This window comes from Equus przewalskii, chromosome 23, assembly GCF_037783145.1.
Source record: "Equus przewalskii isolate Varuska chromosome 23, EquPr2, whole genome shotgun sequence".
Taxonomy (NCBI): Eukaryota; Metazoa; Chordata; class Mammalia; order Perissodactyla; family Equidae; genus Equus; species Equus przewalskii.
In genome coordinates, this window is record NC_091853.1 from 23,856,606 (window position 1) to 23,876,083 (window position 19,478).

Below are 19,478 nucleotides of genomic sequence, written 5' to 3' on the forward strand. Positions count from 1 at the left end.
GCACTGTTTCAGTTCTGTTATGGTTTTAATAGGTATTGCTTCCTGCTCATGGCAAGCTTCTCCAGAGTACCGCTAACTTGAGTTTTTATTTAACACCAATGGACCACGTTTCAAAAATGGAACTCTTGACAGACAGTAGAACTTCATTCACGGATGAGGAACCTGTGATCTGCAAGCCATGCTTGATCTCAGAGGGCCACAGTTTTTTCAATGATGTTCTCCCCATATGCTGTTATTTAATTACATTGCAGAAAACCATAATAAAAATAATTTAAGGGTGATATTGTTTAAAATTCCAAATGATTGATATTCATTTCAAAAGTATTACCTAATAAAGCACTAGATGTTACATTCTTTAGATATCCTCAATGTCGAAAAAGATCTTTTTGTTAATATTTTTATAATTAGTCAAAAGGACTAGTAATACAGACCCAAGTAATAGAGTATACATTTTGGGTGCCAAATGGGTTTCAACTTTTAAAAAAGAGGGATTCTGTTGGTTTGTTTTAAAATAAAACAATTTTCCTGAAGAAAGGCCCCAGAGAGGCTTCTCATCATGCAGTAAAAAAAGGCCAGGGCTATCAAGATAATCTGGCTTCTCAGTAGTTGGCCCTCGTGTATGACACGTTCTGGTACCTTTGCTAGAAAACAAAGTCTTTATATTATGGTTGATTTCTTATACTTAGTCAACAATTATTATTTTAAATAAGCAACTGAGCAGTCTCAATTTCTCTAAAGGGAACACCCCTCCCACTAAATTACTATCCTCTCAATATATAGATCATTATATGATTATATATATGATTGATATATTTCCTTTCTAGGTCGGCAGTCTTTAATAGAACAAAAGGTTTTCTGCTGTCACTTCAAACAAATTAATCTGAAGAAATACTAAAATATTTTTAAGTCTTCTTGGATGGTCCCAAGAATTAGTCAAAATGATGGGGACTTGGCTGTCCTTCAGACGTCCTGCTTGCCTCCGTGGGGACTGTCTTGGCAATCATGCTTGGAGATCTTCGGCTTGCCTACATAGCTAGGTTGGGGTCAGAAGATCCTCGGGCAGGAAGTGACCTTGGGCCCCTGTCTAGTTGATTCCTGGCCCCATGCCTGAAGTTGCCCAGAGCTAATGACTAGGGGAAGTGACATGTCAGATGTTCCTCAGCTGGAACTGTTCTGTCTGCGAGGCACCTCAAGAGTCTTTCACTTAAAGCAACTCTACGATTTTAGTTCATATGCAGGAAGGGAGATGCTATCATTTTCATATTACAGTTGGGGAATAGCAAGAGGTTCAAGGAAGAAAACAACAGTTCTGGATAATCCACATGTTGGTTAATCAGGCCTCAAATATATAGCTAAACACAGGAATCAATTACTAATTCCTGAGAACCACTCTAAATCATTTAACGGCTTAAAAGAAATTCAGAATTATCACTTTCAAATATATTCACTGACATTTCCAATACAGTTTAATGAACGAATAAGCCTGTTTGTTTTTATATAAATGGTATCTCTGAAGAGTTCAAAATCCTTTGCATTATTTATATAAGTATGTACATTAGAGACTTCCCTACAATCATCTTCATGCTCCCTTTTTTCTTGAGCAAGCCCTTTCCTTCCACGTAAACTTCAGCCAAACTCCCTCTGGTTGACCCCGAATCCTGAATTAGTGTTAGTCCATGAAGCTTCACTGTATTCATTTGAGTGCTCTCTCTTCCCCAGCCTCATCCCCTCCTTAAAACTTCCCAGCACCTTAAAACTCCCAAATCACCTGCCTGTGTCTCCACCTTTACCAAGCCTGTTGCTGAGGCAACCGCTGCCCCCATTTGCCTGTCCCCTTCTGGCCTCTGTCCTTTGCTGCAGTTAACACAGTATGTGCCCTCCTGATATCATCCACATCTGATCCCATCCCCTCTCTTCCAAGAAGAGTGGCTAGGAAGAAAGGATGTCAGCAAAATGACTGGTCCTGCACTCTAAGAGTTTATAGCTCATTGAGTTAATAACCACATCCAAGACACAAGGACAATACCAAGTAATATTGGACAGGGTGGCACAGACCAGGGCCACTTAACAACAATTTAATTCATGTGCTTGAGATGTTCTAAGTTCTCTAATAATTTGGTACACCATGGATTCAAATTTTAAAGCTTCTTTACTTACCCTTTGCCCTCTCAAAAAAACTCCAAAGCCAAAGAGAAGTATTCTAAATTATCTACTACTTGAGGCCATTAGTGGGCTGTCAGCATCTTTTCAGAGTAGTGAATAATTAAGAGTTAAGTGTGTTCAGATTTTAGACATTTTCCTCAAAAAGTATTCAAAATAATTCTACAAAAATGTGAATTATCTATGATAGAAAAGGCTCCATTTTATTTGAAACAAAACAACATAAACCACTGAGTGGGAAGATGACCGTTGGGACTTGCGTGGAGAGAGAAGACCTCAGGAAACCATCCTTCCCCTTTGTGACTTGCCTGGTAGCACCTGTCTGTGGATACACCATTCCCTGGTTTTTTCAATTCTGTTTCTTTTTGTTTTTTTGAGGAAGATTAGCCCTGAGCTAACATCTGCCACCAATCCTCCTCTATTTTGCTGAGGAAGACTGGCCCTGAGCTAACATCTGTGCCCATCTTCCTCTACTTTCTATGTGGGACGCCTACCAGAGCATGGCTTGCCAAGTGGTGCCATGTCCGCACCCGGGATCTGAACCAGCGAACCCTGGGCTCCCAAAGCGGAACATGCAAACTTAACTGCTGTGCTACTGGGCCGGCCCTTCAATTCTGTTTCTTTATTGACAAATGATTAACTGTCAGGTAGAGGAACTGCCATGTTTATACTTCTCTGCAAATCTAGGAAACAAGCAGCCGAATGTAGACCACCCTGTTGAAGTTCAGAGAACAGGTCTCCTTGGGTACTGACTGCTGGCTCCTTGGAATGCCACACAACACAGTCTATCTTCTTTGGATAACTAGAAACACAGCTGTGGCTTTGTCACGTCCTTGCTAAGCAGCTGAAGTGTGAAGCTCAAACCCCAGTACTGATTATAGAGACTACACTGCTGGACCTGTGGAAGGGGTCACTTAAATGTCACCAAAATGTTTCAGAAATACTGCCCAGTGGGAGAGAGGCCTATTACTAATCAGGATTTCTGTGCCTCAATTAAGAAATATCCATTACATTTAATTCTTGGTAAAGGAGAAAGAATCTGAAGGGCCCTTGGGACTAGGTTCTAGACCACAACGTCACCATGTGCAGCTGGGCAAGACACTCTACTGCTCTGGGCCCCAGCTTACTCAACAGGAAATGATGGGGCTGGGGGAGTGATCTGTAAGTCCCCAAAGTTAGAAGACTCTCTGGTTGTCAATTTTCTATGAGAGCTCAAGCTTCCAGTCTTGGAGTGAGGTAACTTCAACAAAAGATGAGCAGATCAAGCACTGGTCCCTTGGAGGTTATCTTGGGGTCCGAGGTCAGGGTGAAGCACCATTTGCTTTGGAGACCGGCAGCCAAGGCTGGCCTGGCCTGGTGGCATTAGTCCATGGAGTACGTCTGGGCCCAGGCAATGCCCACGTGGGAGTAGCAGTACAGGAATCCCAGGACAGAGAGGGTCACCCACGGCCAGCCTGCAGGGTAAGGACAGAGATGAAAGAATGGTTAGAAATGCCTTGGGTGGGACCTCCCACAGGTGAAAGCTTTCCCCCTTTGGAGAAACACCATGGGCCTCAGTTTACGCACTGACACATGCCTCCCGGAAAGCTTGTTCTGCCTGGAACATCAGCAGGTTGAACTCTACATTCCCACTGGGGTCAGCATAAAATGAGGGCTGTGCTAACACAAATGCAAATTATGTTTAGAAATAGGAAAAGCTTTTAAAGAATTCATATTTAGAAGACTAAAGCAGTTAATAATCAAAAAAGAAGAAAAGGGGCTGACCCAGGGGCATAGTGGTTAAGTTTGTGTGCTTGCTTCAGTGGCCCAGGGTTCACAGATTTGGATCCCAGGCACGGATCTAGCACCACTTGTCAAGCCATGTTGGGGTGGCATCTCACATAAAATAGAGGCAGATTGGCACAGGTGTTAGCTCAGTGACAATCTTCCTCAAGCAAAAAGAGGAAGATTGGCAACATATGTTAGCTCAGGACCAATTTTCTTCACAAGAAAAAATTAAAAAAAAAAAAAGAACAAGTCCATGAGACCCATAGTAAATCTCAAAATATAGATTGACTGTGATATTGAATTGAGTGCCATCTGTAAGCACACAGAAGGGAAAGCCTAAATTTAACATTTGCTTTCAAAACTCTAAGCTTTTAGTGGCTCCTTCTATAAGTACTTGTCTTAGAATATCTGATGTTCTTTTCTTTCTTCTTCTTTTTTTAATATTTGTTACATAATGATCTCCATCTCTTCTCCATGTTTCACTTATTCAAACATTTATTGGAGGCTTTGGAGAGCCAGAGGTGCTGTGGAAGGTAGTAGCTGCCAAAATAAAAACATCTAGTCCTGTGTCAAAGGTGCTCCCACTCCAGCTTGGAAAAGACAAACACACATCACTGGGATTTATGAGCCATGGAACACGTGCTAGATAATGAAGTGACCAGAGCACATTTAAACTGGGCCATGCGGGATGAGTAAGAGTTTGTCACATGGAAAGAGACAAGGACAAGTTACCAGAGACCACCTCAAGAGTGCACATCACTGGCCATCCAAGAAAGAGGGATCAAGTGATGTGGTTACCACACAGCGGGGGACAGGCAGGGTAGGGACAGAAGTAGGGAGGGGGAAGTGGGGAGCCAATGAAGGTTATGATGCTGGCAGGCTCTCGTATTGCTATGCCAACCATTAGCTGCTGTAATTATTAATATGACATAGGTTCAATCAGTATAGCAGAGTGGGAAAGTGTGCAGGCTCTGAAGTGGGATTAGACCCAAGTTCAAATCCTGGCTCTGCCACTTGCCAGCTGTGTAACCTTGAGCAACTTAATGAATTCAAATGTAAAACTAGGTGGGATAGAGTAACTCACTTAATAGTGTCCTTAGAAGGTGCCATGGACTGAATGGTGTCCCCCCGCAACCAAATTCCTATGTTGAAGTCCTAATCCCAAATGTGGAGGGGGGCCCTCCGGGAGGTAAATAGGTTGAGATGAGGTCATGAGGGTGGGGCTCTCATCATGGGACTAGTGCCCTCATAAGAAGAGACACCAGAGACCCTGCGTCCTCTCTTTCTCTCTCTCTCTCGGTCATATATGGACACAGTGAGAAGATGGTCATCTCCAAGTTAGCAAGAGGGTCCTCACCAGGAACCAGATCAGCCAGCACCTTGATCTTGGACTTTCCAGCCTCCAGAACTAGGAGAAATAAATGCCTGTTGTTTAAGCCACCCAGTGTATGGTATTTTTTACAGCGGCCTGAGCTAAGACATAAGGCTTGTGTGAAATGATGTAAAGACCTGCACAGTGCCTGGCCTATGGTGGGCCCTAAAGAAAGGTGGTAATAATGGTGGTGAGCGGGCTCAGACGTCATCCACCAAGATCAGAGTGACGACAGGGCAGGTCAAGCCCTGGTCTTCCTCCTAACTCCTGTTTCCAACTTGCTCCTGAGACCGGCTTGGCACAAGAATTCTCCCAGGCCCTGAAGCCCAAAGACATGAGGGGCACAGAGGACCCCCAACAGCCGGCTCCGGGACCAGCCCTACAGTCCCACCTCCTGTCTGCTAGTCAGCCAGTATATTAGCTTCCCGTGGCTGCTGGATCAAATCACCACAAACGCAGTGGCTTCAAACAACAGAAATTTATTCTCTCACACTTCTGGAGACCGGAAGTCTGAAATCAATGTGTCAGCAAGGCCATGCTCCCTCCAAAGTCTCCAGGGGAGAATCCTTCTTTGCCTCTTCCAGCTTCTGGTGACCCCAGGCATTCCTGGGCTTATGGCAGCATAACTCCAGTCTCTGCCTCCGTCTTCACATGGCCTTCTTCCCTGCGTATCCCTGTGTCCTCTCCTCTTATAAAGACACCAGTCATTGGATTTAGGATCTACCCTAAATCCAGGATGACTTCCTCTCAAGATCCTTGACTAATCACATCTGCAAAGACCCTATTTCCAAATGAAGTCACATTCTGACGTTCCAGGTACACGAGAATTCTGAGGGCACTATTCAGGCCAGTACAACCAGGTACTTTTTCAAGCTTCAAGATGGACCCATCCTGCCTGGAGGCCCTTAAATCTCTCACCTCTGTGGCTCAGACACAGATGCCAGAGGACCTGTCAACACCTCTCCTCAGTGGGCTCAGGGAGCAGGAATAGGGAAGGGGGCTTCAGGCACAGGAAGCAGTGCCAGACTTCAGCTGTGTTTAGGGTGAGGCATCAGCAGGTGTTTGGTCAACACAGAACCCAGAGGCTGGCTGCGGAAGTGGGAGAATGGGGATGTTTCATTTACACAAAGCTGGGCCTCGGGCATTGCACAGCTGTGCTTGGCCCTGTGGCTGTCAAGGGACATCTCTCTGAAAGCTTCTGCCGAGCACATAGAACTATAAAGGAGAATGTCCCCAATGTTGCCCAGAGGTGAGACATATACATGCTCAGTTTGGACCACAGCTGGGCCCTGAAAATTCTCCCTAATGTTACTGTACGCCACGCAGAAAGGCAGCTAGGCAACAGTTAGGAGACTTGTAATCCTGACTCTACTATGAGGCTCTACTAGGGTCTCAGTTTCTCCAGCTACATGATGGGAGGCCAAAAATAAATAAAGGCACGTGAAATAAAAGAAGACAACAGATTTGGTAGTGCTTTTAAAAAGCGTCTCAGAAATGCAAAGGATTACTATAGGGCCACCTCAGATTTCCTGCTGGCCTTTTTAATGCACAAGTATTCCTAGAGATAGTAACCCCAGGGTATATGAGATGGCCGCCAAGGGCCCCTTCTCCTTTCCTCAGGATTAAGATATGTGATGACAAGGAAAAACAGATTCCACAAGTCACCCTTCCACAGTATTCAACCAATGCTTCACGAGCATTTGCCGCGTGCCTGGCCCTGTCCTAGACTTTGACATCATCCTAGACGTTGACATCACCCTCTGGAGGTTGCCTGTAGGCACCAGGTCTGTGACTGTGGCAGCTGCTAACCAAGCACTGAGGTGGCAAACATGTGTGTGCAGGGTGCTTGGGGCAGAGCCTCCTCTTCATCGGGGCTCAGATGGACACAGGACCATAAAACTGAAAAGAAACTGGGATGAGCTGTCGTTCTGGCAACTTTCTGAGGGTTGCTATGATGCACGGTCATCCAGGCTCGTCTGCCATTAACAAAAATGATGACATCAAAAAGGTTCTGTCCTGCCAATGAGCACTGACCTCATCCTGCAGTCCTCTTTCCCCCGGGGCCTTTCCCCACTCTGTCTTGTCTTTTGTGCTCTCCCTTCTCACCAGGTTTTCCAATCCCCAGAGTCCAAACAATGCCCATAGCCCCACATCCCTGACGCCATGCATGCATGCATACGTGTGCACACACACACACACTCCATTTATGTGGCTCATAGAGCCTGATGGGCAGTCTGCTACTGGGCAAAGTAAAAGATCCTGGGAGCCGGCTCCGTGGCTGAGTTGTTAAGTTCCCATGCTCCACTTCAGCAACCCAGGTTTCACCAATTCAGATTCTGGGCACAGACCTACGCACTGCTCATCAGGCCATGCTGTCGCAGCATCCCACGTAGAAGAACTACTATGATTTACAACTAGGATATACAACTATGTACTGGGTCTTTGGGGAGAAAAAAGTAAAAAAAGAGGAAGATTGGCAACAGATGTTCGCTCAGGGCCAATCTTACTTACCAAAAAGAAAAGTAGCAGCTGCTTCTTAAGAGGGTACTTTAGGGCCAAAGCCCCCTGTACACCCTGAACATTCACAGCTGGGCCCCCAGAGTCAATAATGTGTGTAGCTTCCTGGTGGGCTTTTTTTTTCTTCTCCCCCCAAATCCCAGTTCATAGTTGTATATTCTAGTTGTAGGTCCTTCTAGTTCTGCTATGTGGGATGCCGCCTCAGCATGGCCTGATGAGCAGTGCTAGGTCCGTGCCCAGCATCCGAACTGGCAAAACCCTGGGCCACTGAAGCAGAGTGCGCAAACTTAACCACTTGGCCGTGAGTCCAGCCTCCCTAGTCGGCTTTTGATATCTGGACCTAACAAGATCAAAATAGGTGAACAGTTTTAACAGATGACAGCTAGGCAGCATTGAAGATATTATGAACAGAATGCTAGCAAGTTAGACAGCAATTGCAAAAGATTGGGTAACATAGTGAATAGGACAGACTATTCGACAGATAAAGCTAAATGCAGAGAAGTAGGATGTATAGCACAATAGATTCAATTAAAAGGACCAATGTAGGTGGTATACTACATGGCGTTACTGGATGTAGGTGGTTGTACCATGATACTGTTAACAGGATATTGGTGAGTTGTATAATAACTACAGCTAATGAGAAACAAGTAGGACACTGAGGAAAATGACTATTGCTAATAGAAAGCAAGCAGTGTAATTTTACTTGAGGTTATTATGGTTGAGCAAGTCTCTGAGCAATTACATCAGTCTGAAAGGACTGAAAAGGCAGAGGCTCAGGACAGTGATGGAAGAGACCATCATCACACAGGGCCATGCAAAGTCAAAGGATATGTCGAATCAGTTTTCTGGAAAGTGAAGGGATAATCAGAACAAGAAGCAGGTGTAATGAAAAATGTTGTTTAAAAGGTAATGTTGTAGGGCCAGCCTAGTGGCATAGTGGTTAAGCCATGCTGTGGCAGGCGTCCCACACATAAAGTAGAGGAAGATGGGCACAGATGTTAGCTCAGGGCCAGTCTTCCTCAGCAAAAAGGAGGAGGATTGGCAGCAGATGTTACCTCAGGGCTAATCTTCCTCAAAAACAAAAAGGTAATGCTATAAAATGGTGCAGCCACTGTAGAAACCAGTATGAAGCTTCCTCAAAAAATTAAATATAGAATTGCCACATATACACCCAAAAGAATTGAAAGCAAGAACTAGAAGAGAGATCTGTATCCCATGTAGCAAAAGATTGGGTGATGTGTACACCCATGTGCACAGCAGCATCACTTAACAATAGCCAAAAGGTGGAAGCAACCCAAGTGTCCATTGACAGATGAATGGATAACCAAAATGTGGTATATACATATAATGGAATATTATTTAGCCTTAAAAAGCATATTCTGATACATGCTACAATATGGATGAACCTTGGAGACATTATGCTAAATGAAATAAGCCATCATGAAAGAACAAATACTGTATAATTTCTACTTATATGAGGTACCTAGAATAATCAAATTCATGGAGACAGAAAGTAGAATGGTGGTTGCCAGGGGCTGGGGGGAGTGGGGAGTTAGTGTTTAATGGGTATAGAGTTTCAGTTTTGCATGAAGAAAAAGTTCTGGAGATGGATGGTGGTGATGGTTGCATAGCAATGTGAACGTACTTAATACCACTGAACCGTACACTCAAAAATGGTTAAAATGGTAAATTTTATGTTACGTATAATTTACCATAATAAAAAAAAAATTGTGCCTGAGTGAAAGAAGCCATTGACAAAATAATGCAAACTGTATTATTCCATTTATATAAAATGCAAGCTGATTTATAGGAACAAAAAGCACGTCAGCAGAGGCCAGCCCAGTGATGCAGCAGTTAAGTGCACACATTCCGCTTTGGCGGCCTGCAGTCCGCCGGTTCAGATCCCGGGTGCGAACATGGCACCACTCATCAAGCCATGCTGTGACAGGCATCCCACATGTAAAGTAGAGGAAGATGGGCATGGATGTTAGCTCAGGGCCAGTCTTCCTCAGCAAAAAGAAGAGGATTGGCAGATGTTAGCTCAGGGCTGATCTTCCTCAAAAAAAGGCTGGAGCAGAGGGAGGGACAGATTACAAAGCGGCACTAGGAATCTTTGTAGACGATGAAAATGTTTTGCACATCTTGATTATGGGAACTTTATAAGGGTGTATACAACTGGTAAAATACTTTAAATGGATCCATTTTATTGTGCATAAATTATTTCTCAATAAAGTTGTCATAAAATTTATTTTTTGAAAAAAATATATCATTGGAACATTAGCAAATCACAGACTTGCAGTATTCTCCTGCAATGTCCTAGGCTATATAAGCCCCAAGGTATTCAAACAAAGGATGCAGAAAAATATGATTCCTTTTTTAAGTAACGATGAGTCTTCAGTCCTTCGTCTCCCTGGGGGCAGGAGGACTTGCGTGTGTGGGACTAACACTGGGCTCCCCTAATCATGCTTTCTCGCACCGGGGCCTCTGAGGAGGACAACAGTTGGAGCTCTTAACCATGCAGATGCATTCAGCAGCTGAATCAGCACAAATGCCTATCCCGGGGAAGAAATCAATCCTTCCTAATGGGAGAGGAGTTAATTGAGTTGCTGAACTGTGTACGAGCCATCAATTACCCCATCAAAGGCTCACTCGCTGTCAGGCTGGGCAACGCTTCCGAGGCTGTGGCTGCCATCTTGGCTCTAACAGGGCTTTTTCAAAGGCCATATCCTACTGTTAAAAATGGCTGGCAACCATCAGGTGAATAAACTTTGCAGGGAAGACGTCTTCCTGCTCTTCCTCCCATTCAGCCAGCACCATAGTCTCTGTCCACATGACATAGTTTACTATGAATATACAATCTCCTATACAGTTTACAAAGAATACACAATCTTAGTGAGTCCTCACAACACTCTGAGATAAAAATTACTAACCTATACCAATATTCTTGCTTGAAGCTGCACCGCCTCAAAAGGGCCCAGAGTCCACATCCCAAGCCCAGGGTGTCAGGTTGAATTCTATTTGGAGAACAGTTTGAAGGTCTTCAGCCTGTCCTTTACTTTTTATCTACAATAATCTATCATTTATCTACCATTAACAATGCCCTGGCTTCCTCCCTCCATTAACTCAGGCGAGTTTTCTAGCCGGAGGCTCTGCCGCCCTGTTGCCTGTTGTTCCTCCTGATCAACCACCGCTGAGTCGTCACCTTGCTGGGTCACAGCTCTCCTGAGGGCTGAGGAACACTGTGACCCTCTCTGCTTGGCTTTTAGGTCCCTACAACTGGATGGACGGACTCACTTTCTGGTCTCATGGAGCAACAATGTCACTCAGTGACTTAAAAGTATTCTAAGAAAGGGAAAAAGGAGCTTCTCACTACCCCTTGTGCCCATCAGGCTACAAAGGAAACAAGTCTCACCTCCCCAGACAAATGCTCTTTGGCTGGAGCCTAAGTCTGCAAATGTGAAGGATATATTATGATTATGGAACACCACCAACATATCCATCCATATCCCTGAGGATGCAGGTGCATCTACAGCGGCCCACATCACCACCCTGGTGAAGATCAATGAGAAACTGATGAATTTTGACCTTCCCAGAGGGCCTTTGCAAACGGACAGGCTGGGAGAAGGATATCCAAAGGGGAAATGGAATGAAAAAGTGATTCTAGGAGACGCTGCGGAAGAGTCATAGGACTTGATGGATTTAGGGGCCAAAGAATATATTTCCTCTCATCGACCCTGACCACTGCCTTAGACAGTACCCTCAGGACTAACACTCAGCTGGTACACATCAGAGAGGCTATACCTGATATTAACAGATGGATACACTACCCTATTAGTTACTGAAAGCCACGGTCCCAGCCCCTCCCTCATGACCTGTCTTCTGATATAACATCGAAAGGGCTAACATCTGGTTCTACAGGGGCCTCGAGGACCTGCTCCAGCACCTGGCCGCCACCTCTTTGGATTGACTGGTCTGTGCCCATGCCTTACCATTTGTTAGATATTTTGAATACCAGCCCCCCACCCTATGCATATATAGCTCTGCTTTGGTGGCATTTTTGACTCTGAGGCCACTGGAGGTTGAGAGTTGCTTTCCTTAGAGAACTAGCTTATGCATCGGACTCTAGTCCCAGGGTGCTGGCTCAGGATCTGAGAAATGCCACTACCCTTGTCCTGACACTCTCTGCACCATCCCACCAGCTTCACTCCTGTCATTTCATTAATTATTCAGAATGACTTTATGCACTGCTGCCTTCTTAAAAGAGCTGGCTCCAGACGGCACTTTATTTTTTAACAATATTCAGATCTGATGGGGGGAAATGATAAGGTGCCTTGGTAACTTTATTTAAAGTTTATTTACTCTGAGAGTCCCAGCCTGGAGATACGGTGGAGCCATTCAGCAAACAGCCCAGAGCCTGCAGACCTTCCTTCAGAGCTGAATTTAGAGCTTTAACCTTAAGAAAGCTATCAGACAGGAGCCTTTGCCGTCAGAGGATTATCTTATCGAAGGAAACACAGCAAGAGCAAAGCTGCCCAGGCTTCTAAGCCTATATGCTGCTGGGTCTATTTTCAAACACATGAGAATATGGACATAAGAACAGGCCCCTACTACTTAGGGTTACCATAACAATTTCTTACCTCCACACAGTTAACACACCTGAGCCTCAGCGTTTTTGAAGATGTTCAGCTGCCTCTTTCACATCGTTTCATGAGAAAGAAGAACTAGGTGGTTCTAACTTGTTCAAAATTGGAGCATGAAATTCTAGGGCACTGATTCTCAGACATGAGCCCATTTCAGAATCACCTGGAAGACATGTTAAAACACGATGCAGGGCCCCATCCCACAGAGTTTCTGATCCAGTAGGTCTGGGATGGACCTAAGAATCTGCATTTTTAATGCATTCCCAGGGGATGGAGCTGCTGGTCCAAGAATCACACTTTGGGAACCACCGTTCTAGGGGAACTCTGCAGAAAGCTGAGGGAAGAGCTTTCGACTCACAGAGTTGTTCCTAAAAGGATTGGGCTCTCTCAGGGAGCAGAGGGGAGAGACAATTACAGAGCATTACACATTGCCAGGTACTTTGCTGGGCGCATTCCATATTCTCACAACCACCTTATCAGGGAGGTATTATTAGCCCAATTTTGGAGTCAGACACGCTACCATTGAGGCACAAGGTCACTTATTAGCTCCATTTTGTAGAAAAGGAAACTAAAGCTCAGAGAAGTAAAGTAACTTTCCAAGGTCTAACAGCTAATTGGTCATCAGGCCCCACTTGGAACTCAGGGCTGTGTGACTCCAAGTACACTGGCCACCTAAGTTCCCAAAGCAGTAAGTGGCCTCAGGCCACATGCAGGAAAGACTCACACCAGATCCCTGCCTCCTAGCTTGGTCCCTTTCCTTAAATCCTCTGTCTCCAAATCTCGTTTCATCCCTCTACTCATGGTGCCAAAGGTAACGGGGTCGGGGAGCAGCAGATTCATATTTTCAGGCATCATCCATCACTATCTTACTCAGTCACCTCATCTCCAGAGGTCTCAGTTTCTCCATCTTCGTAAAGGGGGACAAAGAAAGCATCAATGAGCGTGTTTATACCCTTTGTCTTGGTGAGTGCCTAATTCAGACTGTGGCCATTGAAAAGCATGTTCCCAATGCCCAGATGATCTTTAATTAAAACTGCCAGAGACACTGTTATTTGGCCCCTGCCACCAGCTGAGCCTCCACAGTGCATCCAGCAGGGAGACACAGAGGATGGGGTGGTTCTGACTGCCCTCAGGGAGCTTCCTGCCATCCCCGGCAAGAGTCGTTTGCTAGGCGCTGTGGGCAGATTTCACTGGCACAAACAGTGGTCTTTAATCAATCACGTTGTTCACAGTCAATTTCACAGCGTGATGAAGCCAACCTAGGCTGCATTTTTCATCCTTTCCCACCTCCCAGTACAAGCCCTGCAGGCAGATGCTTACTGAAGCACTCACTGCCATAAAGTAAAATCACCCCACGTGAAATTGAGGAAGCGGGGAGAACAAGCCAGAGCCACTTTTTCTTATTCTGACAAGTAGAAGATGATGCTGAGAAAACATATATTTTCTCTCTCTGGGGCCAAATGGGTGGGACACTTGCTTCCCAGAAAACTGACCTCGCAGTTGATGCCACAGCCCCAACTCTGGCCATTGGGGCAGACGCGGCACAGTCAGAACACACTTCCCCAGTCTTCCTTAACCTGTGTTTTTAAAACAGCCTAGTTAGGACTGTTCATTGCTCCTTCTTGACCAGACTATATAATACAGTGGATGCTGCCTAGCAAATGAGCTCATGAGAGCCACTTCCTTCCAACAAAGGGATGTGCACAGTGTGCGTTGGATCCCTCTCACACAGCCCTGACAACCACTCACACACGCTGGTATTTATGAGGCACCTACTGTGTGCCTAGCATTTAGACAGGCAGCCTTGACACTTATCATACGAACAGTCTGCATCTTTATCTGAGGCCTATGAGAAGGCATCACTGAAGGCTAAGAGCATGCTCTGGGGCCCCCGAACTCTCCATCTACACCTTTAGCTTCCATTCCACAGCTCCATTATCCAAATATGCAGATAACGAAAGGCTCAGAGAAAACAGAGATGAGAGAGACAAGATTCTCAAGCAACTGGATAGGCTGGGATGATGGGCTGACACTAATAAGGTGAAATTTCACTATGATAAAAATAGCTGAGCTTAACAGTTTTTGTTTTGTTTTCTAATCCAATTATACTAATATGGGATGGCAGAGGTCTGGGAACCACGTCACAGAAGGAGTGGTTGATGGACTTGGCAATATTGACCCGGAAACATGAAGACTCTGGAGAAAACAACTGACTGCAAATACATAAAAGTCTGCTCTTGAGAAGAAGGATGAGAAGGCAACGTGCACCCCAGAGGGTGGGGCTGGGAGGAGGGAGGAGACACTCTGGGAGGCAGAGGAAGACGTCAGCAGCTGGAACCCTCCAATGCTGAACAGGCTCAGGAGACACTGAGCTTCCTCTTACGGGAGAATGCAGCAGAGGCAGGACGGGCAGCAGCCAGAACACTATGGAGGAGATTCCCTTTCAGATCAGAGGCAGAACCAGGTCTGAGAGTCTATGAATCTGCTTCTTCCTTCCCAGGTCACTAGGACAAGGGTGTGCATGGGAAAATGGTCAACGAATAAATAAAGATGAGACTGAAGATACAGGTTGTTGACTTTTGAGTACTCATTCACAAGACTCCCAAAGCCCTACTGCGAGTAATTAAAAATAACTGTTGTTGCAACACCGCTGAACAAGAAACCATATGTGTATACATTTGCCCCCATTTCCCTAGCCCGTGGGACATGAAGCAAATTAACAGAAGTGCCCATAGTCTAGGCATCATCTACACTTCTGGGTGCACCTGGGAGAAGAGGCACCTGGCATGTACTGGCCGTGAACACCTAGACTTTACCAAGGGACAGCAGGGCAGGAATGCCACTCCAGTCATCTGCCTTCCTACCACCTCCAAATGAATATATATAAGGGAGCTGGAAAGGAAGAGACCAAGAGTGATGCCTAAACCTTGTGAATATCTGAAGAGGGGATGTCAGCAGATGTGTCTGACATGTTCTTTTCCTAAAGCAGTTGTTAGATAAAGGACTCCAAATTACTTGACTTAAATTTCTTAGCAGAGAACAGAACGATAAAACCAAGCTCCCGGTGGCAGTGGCAGCAGTGGCAGCAGCAGCTCTTCCTGGAGCTCTCAGAAGCGACAGTGGCTGTGAACGCCAGACGCCGCTCGGGAAGAGGAAGGAAATGTTCCTGCCTGTCAAAGACAGCTTTGTTCTCACCTCGCTGCTCCCACTCATTATGTCTGCAGTTTATCTTGCCCATCTCCACGCTGAGGAATGGGATGGGTTCGAGAGCTGGAGGTACTGTGGAGCAAAAAGCTTGTCTACCCGCCATCTTCCAGCGGCTGCTGCTCTTAAGCCAGGGCCGTCCCCACTCTCTCCCCTGCTCCTGCTCCCTGGTCAAAGGCAGGCTGGCTGTACCTGGGGTACAGTTGGTGGCCATGGAGCAGTTTCTAAGGGGACTAAGCCCGTAGGTTTGATCTCATTAGTGTGACTTTAACCACCTAAGCTGCCTGTTGCCTTCCTGAAAAGGAACTTGACAGACAGAAGCACAAAATGGCACTGAGATTAGTTCAGAAAAATGTGGCTCCAACATCTACAAATGGCATTTGGAAAAGGCATCTCACCGCGTAGGTGCTGGTGTAACAGAAACAGAGGTAAGAGGAACGTCCAAGCTCAAGAGATGCTGCTCTGGCAGTAGCAGAGTATAGTAGTAAGCCAGTAGCAGCTGGTTTGAGGGGGGGAAGCAGCTTGCTCATCCCACAGTAGCTCAGAGCACCTAGGCAGTCCTGGACACCAGGAGAAGGCAGCCCAGGGAGCCGCTGACTACGGTCTCAGAGAGCCTGGAGCCCTTCTCTGCTAAAGAAGCATCAAGCTTCCCTCGGATGGGGAAAAGGCTCTTACATCAGTGCTCAGAGGAGGGAAAAGGAACACAAGACCCCACGGGGCTCTCCCATGAAACCCACATACCCTGGAGACCCAGGGCTCTGTTGAGAGTGAGCAGAGAGGCACAGAGCTGCCCCACACCAGCTGCTCTTCCCCTGCAGGAGCATAATGCACTGGGGCCATGTGGGAGCATGGGGCAAGCACAGCCACCCAGCCCTGGACAGTAGCCATGGTCCCTGCTGCTGTCATCTCAAGCCACATGGTAAGCAGGGGTTAGTGAGGGGGATGTGTGTTCAGCCGGAGAGGAAGAGAGAGCACATGGACATGAGTGTAGACTGAAGGAGGCTGACCGATTCCAGGCACCATGTTTTACAAGGGACACTGTCACACAGAAGCCACTTCAAGGAGGGTCTAGAAGGGCTCCACAGTGTGGTCATGCTGATAAGCCAAAGTTTAGCCTGGGAAAAGGCCACGAGCTCATATGCAAAGGGAATTCCACGTATCCTATGTCACTCCAGAAGACGGAACTGGGGCCAACAGACGGAGGTTAGAGGAGGCAGATTTTGGCTACTACTGAGAGGAGGCTGTAGCATTTAGAACCTCCTCACAAGGCTGGCCATCCTGGGTTCCCATCCCTGTCCGCATTCTAGCAGAGTTCTGGAAGACATCTATTAAGAACGGCTGCCTCTAATGGGAGTGGGACCCCATGACCCTTGCTAGGTCCCTTCCAACTCTTAGAAATTACAGTCCTATAAAATTTAAGTCTTCAAATCATCTTCCCCTCCCCCTGCCCCAGGAAAGGTACAAAGACTGAGGTTAGACTAAAAGACCACTGCATCAGGAGCAGGGAGAAGAGGAGCATCCTGTCTGTATCGGGAACAGAAGGCTGTGGAAATGTCACAAGATACAGCATATTTTTAGTGAAGTGCTTATGAGGATATTTCCCTGATGAGTAGGGTGACTCAGGCACTTTTTTGGTCTCGGGTTACAGAGAAAGACGTTTCTGTACCTTAAAGATCCCACTAGGAAGAAATACTGTGTTCCCCCCAGGCTCCTGACTCTGGCTGATGGCCCTGATGATGGATCTACTGGGACAGCAGGCCAGTACTGCCAGAGGCTCTGAGCCCAGACTGGAATCTCTCCCCCTCTGCCACGGTCCCTTCTGGTGACCCTGCTCCCTTGGGCAGCCTGGATGCCCTGACCCTGTCCAGCAATCTGACAGGGAAGGTCTCCTCCTCACCTGCCCATCTGCTCAGAATCAAACACCTTGAACCACTTTTCTCCAGGGGCAGAGAAGACCGGACAGGGCACTGTTGAAGTGGAGCTAGTGAGGAGCAAATCAAAGGCAGCCTGGGTCTCTTGGGGATGTTAAGAATTAATTAAAGTTAGCTCTAGTTACTAGGAAGATGTTAGCACCCTTCCCTGCCTCCGCTGGGCTTCCTGCTCAGCCAGCAGGAGTGGCAGGAAGGCTGCGATCCTTTGGGAAACTCATCCCAGTTTACTCTCTTCCTGGTAGTCTTTATGTGGGGTTAATTCTTGGTCTCCAGGGGACGGTTCTCAGCTGCTGCAGTTTCTGTCTTGGTTTTGTTTTTAACCTTAGAGCACAATATTTACACTCTGGACTCCTTGTAGAGTTCTCAGATGCTCCCTCAGTGTGGGTCAACTCAGGGCATGAAACCAGGCTTCAATATGCTTTCTTGGACTCTTCTAAAGTGAGAGGGCAGTGTCTACAAGAGTCAGCTCTATGGCTTGGATCTGCACTTCCCCCCATCAGGCCGGTCACAGTTATCCAGTTCTTCCTAACTTGTGTCCCAGCTTCACGGAGCTTGAGGTGGTTATGAAAGAAGGCATTGTGACAGCCCCCTCTCCCCATGCCTGCTGGTTCTGATGACGCCCGGGAGTGGCGTACTGACCTAGGCTGTTGGCATCTTTCACACTGGAGAGTCTCCCACCTTCCTTTCCCAGGGGGCTGCTGTGTGTTCCATTCAGGAAGATTTGGCTCCATTCTTGCTGTAAAAGCTGGGAAGGATCTGGTCTGAACTAAACTAGTCATTCTTGTGATTCTCATCATTCAATACTTACTGAGCTCCTACTACATACAGGGCACTGGGCTAAGTGTTGGGGATACCAGAGAGATTAAAAGGCTGACTTGTGGTTAGGGAGACAGGAATTATATGTAAAAAGATGTATCACGACCTCAGGGTGTTTCCTGATGTGAACGAATAAGTCAGCATCCATTCAACATTTATTAAGCTTTTTCTGTGCGCTAGACATAATGTCAAGGGCTGGGGAAAATGAAATAGGAAAGGACTGGCCCCTGACCTCAAAGAGGTCCACTCTGGAGAAGGAGGGAGGCATTTGTGGCGCAGGATCCAGAGCACTGAAAGCCTGGCCACGGAGGATGCAGGAGCAGACAGGGCTAAGGAAATGGAGCCAGAAGGGCCACCCATGCCCAATGCTTTCCACTCTCCTAGGCACACACCTTTCATTGGTTTCCAACCTCTGGGTAAACCCTCCCTCAATGGATGAAGGCCTGCCCTCCAGTAAGATTGTCCATCTCATGTGCCCTCCAACAAAACAGGATTTTTTTCAAAAAATTGTAATCTGTTTTTGATCAGGTAACGGACAATATCAAATTCAAATGTACCAAAGCGTACCACAGGGTTAGCAGGGAAAAGTAAATCTCCATGTCCCCAACCCCATTTCCCATCCACCCAATTCCCCTCCCTAGAGGCATCTACTCCCAGCTCCTTGGTTATACTCCTAGAGATATTGTAAGCACACAGAAGCATAAACATATATACACACACGCACATACACGTACGTATATTTTTTAACAGTTTTTAACTTTTCAGTCTGAAATATATATTGTTTGAACAGAAATAATACACCCGCTATTTATTTCCTTATTTTTTAAGGTTTTATATCTTGGGGATTATAATGCTTCTTTGTCTTTTCTAATGGCTGTGAAAATTTCCGCTGAATTTATGGACCATAATTTATTTACCTGGCTCCCTCTGATGGGCATTTATGTCCATTCCAATCTTTTCCTATTACAGACAGTATCACAATGAATATCCTTGTATATATTTCATTTCACATGTATGAAAGTGAATCTGAATGACAAATTCCTAGAAGTGGAATTCCTGGGTCAGTTTTGA

The 19,478-nt window shown here is 46.1% G+C and overlaps 1 protein-coding gene across 13 annotated transcripts in view; it reads right to left on the reverse strand.

Moving 5' to 3' along the window:
• Positions 1 to 2,333: 2,333 nt before the first annotated feature.
• HHAT (hedgehog acyltransferase) overlaps positions 2,334 to 19,478 on the reverse strand; it is a 309,501-nt gene continuing 292,356 nt past the window's right edge. For all 13 annotated transcript variants that reach the window (XM_070591304.1, XM_070591299.1, XM_070591298.1 and 10 more), the window contains one exon: positions 2,334 to 3,614. In XM_070591304.1, coding sequence (XP_070447405.1) covers positions 3,523 to 3,614 — 92 coding nt within the window. In that variant the 3' untranslated portion in view covers positions 2,334 to 3,522. The remainder of the gene's footprint in view (positions 3,615 to 19,478) is intronic.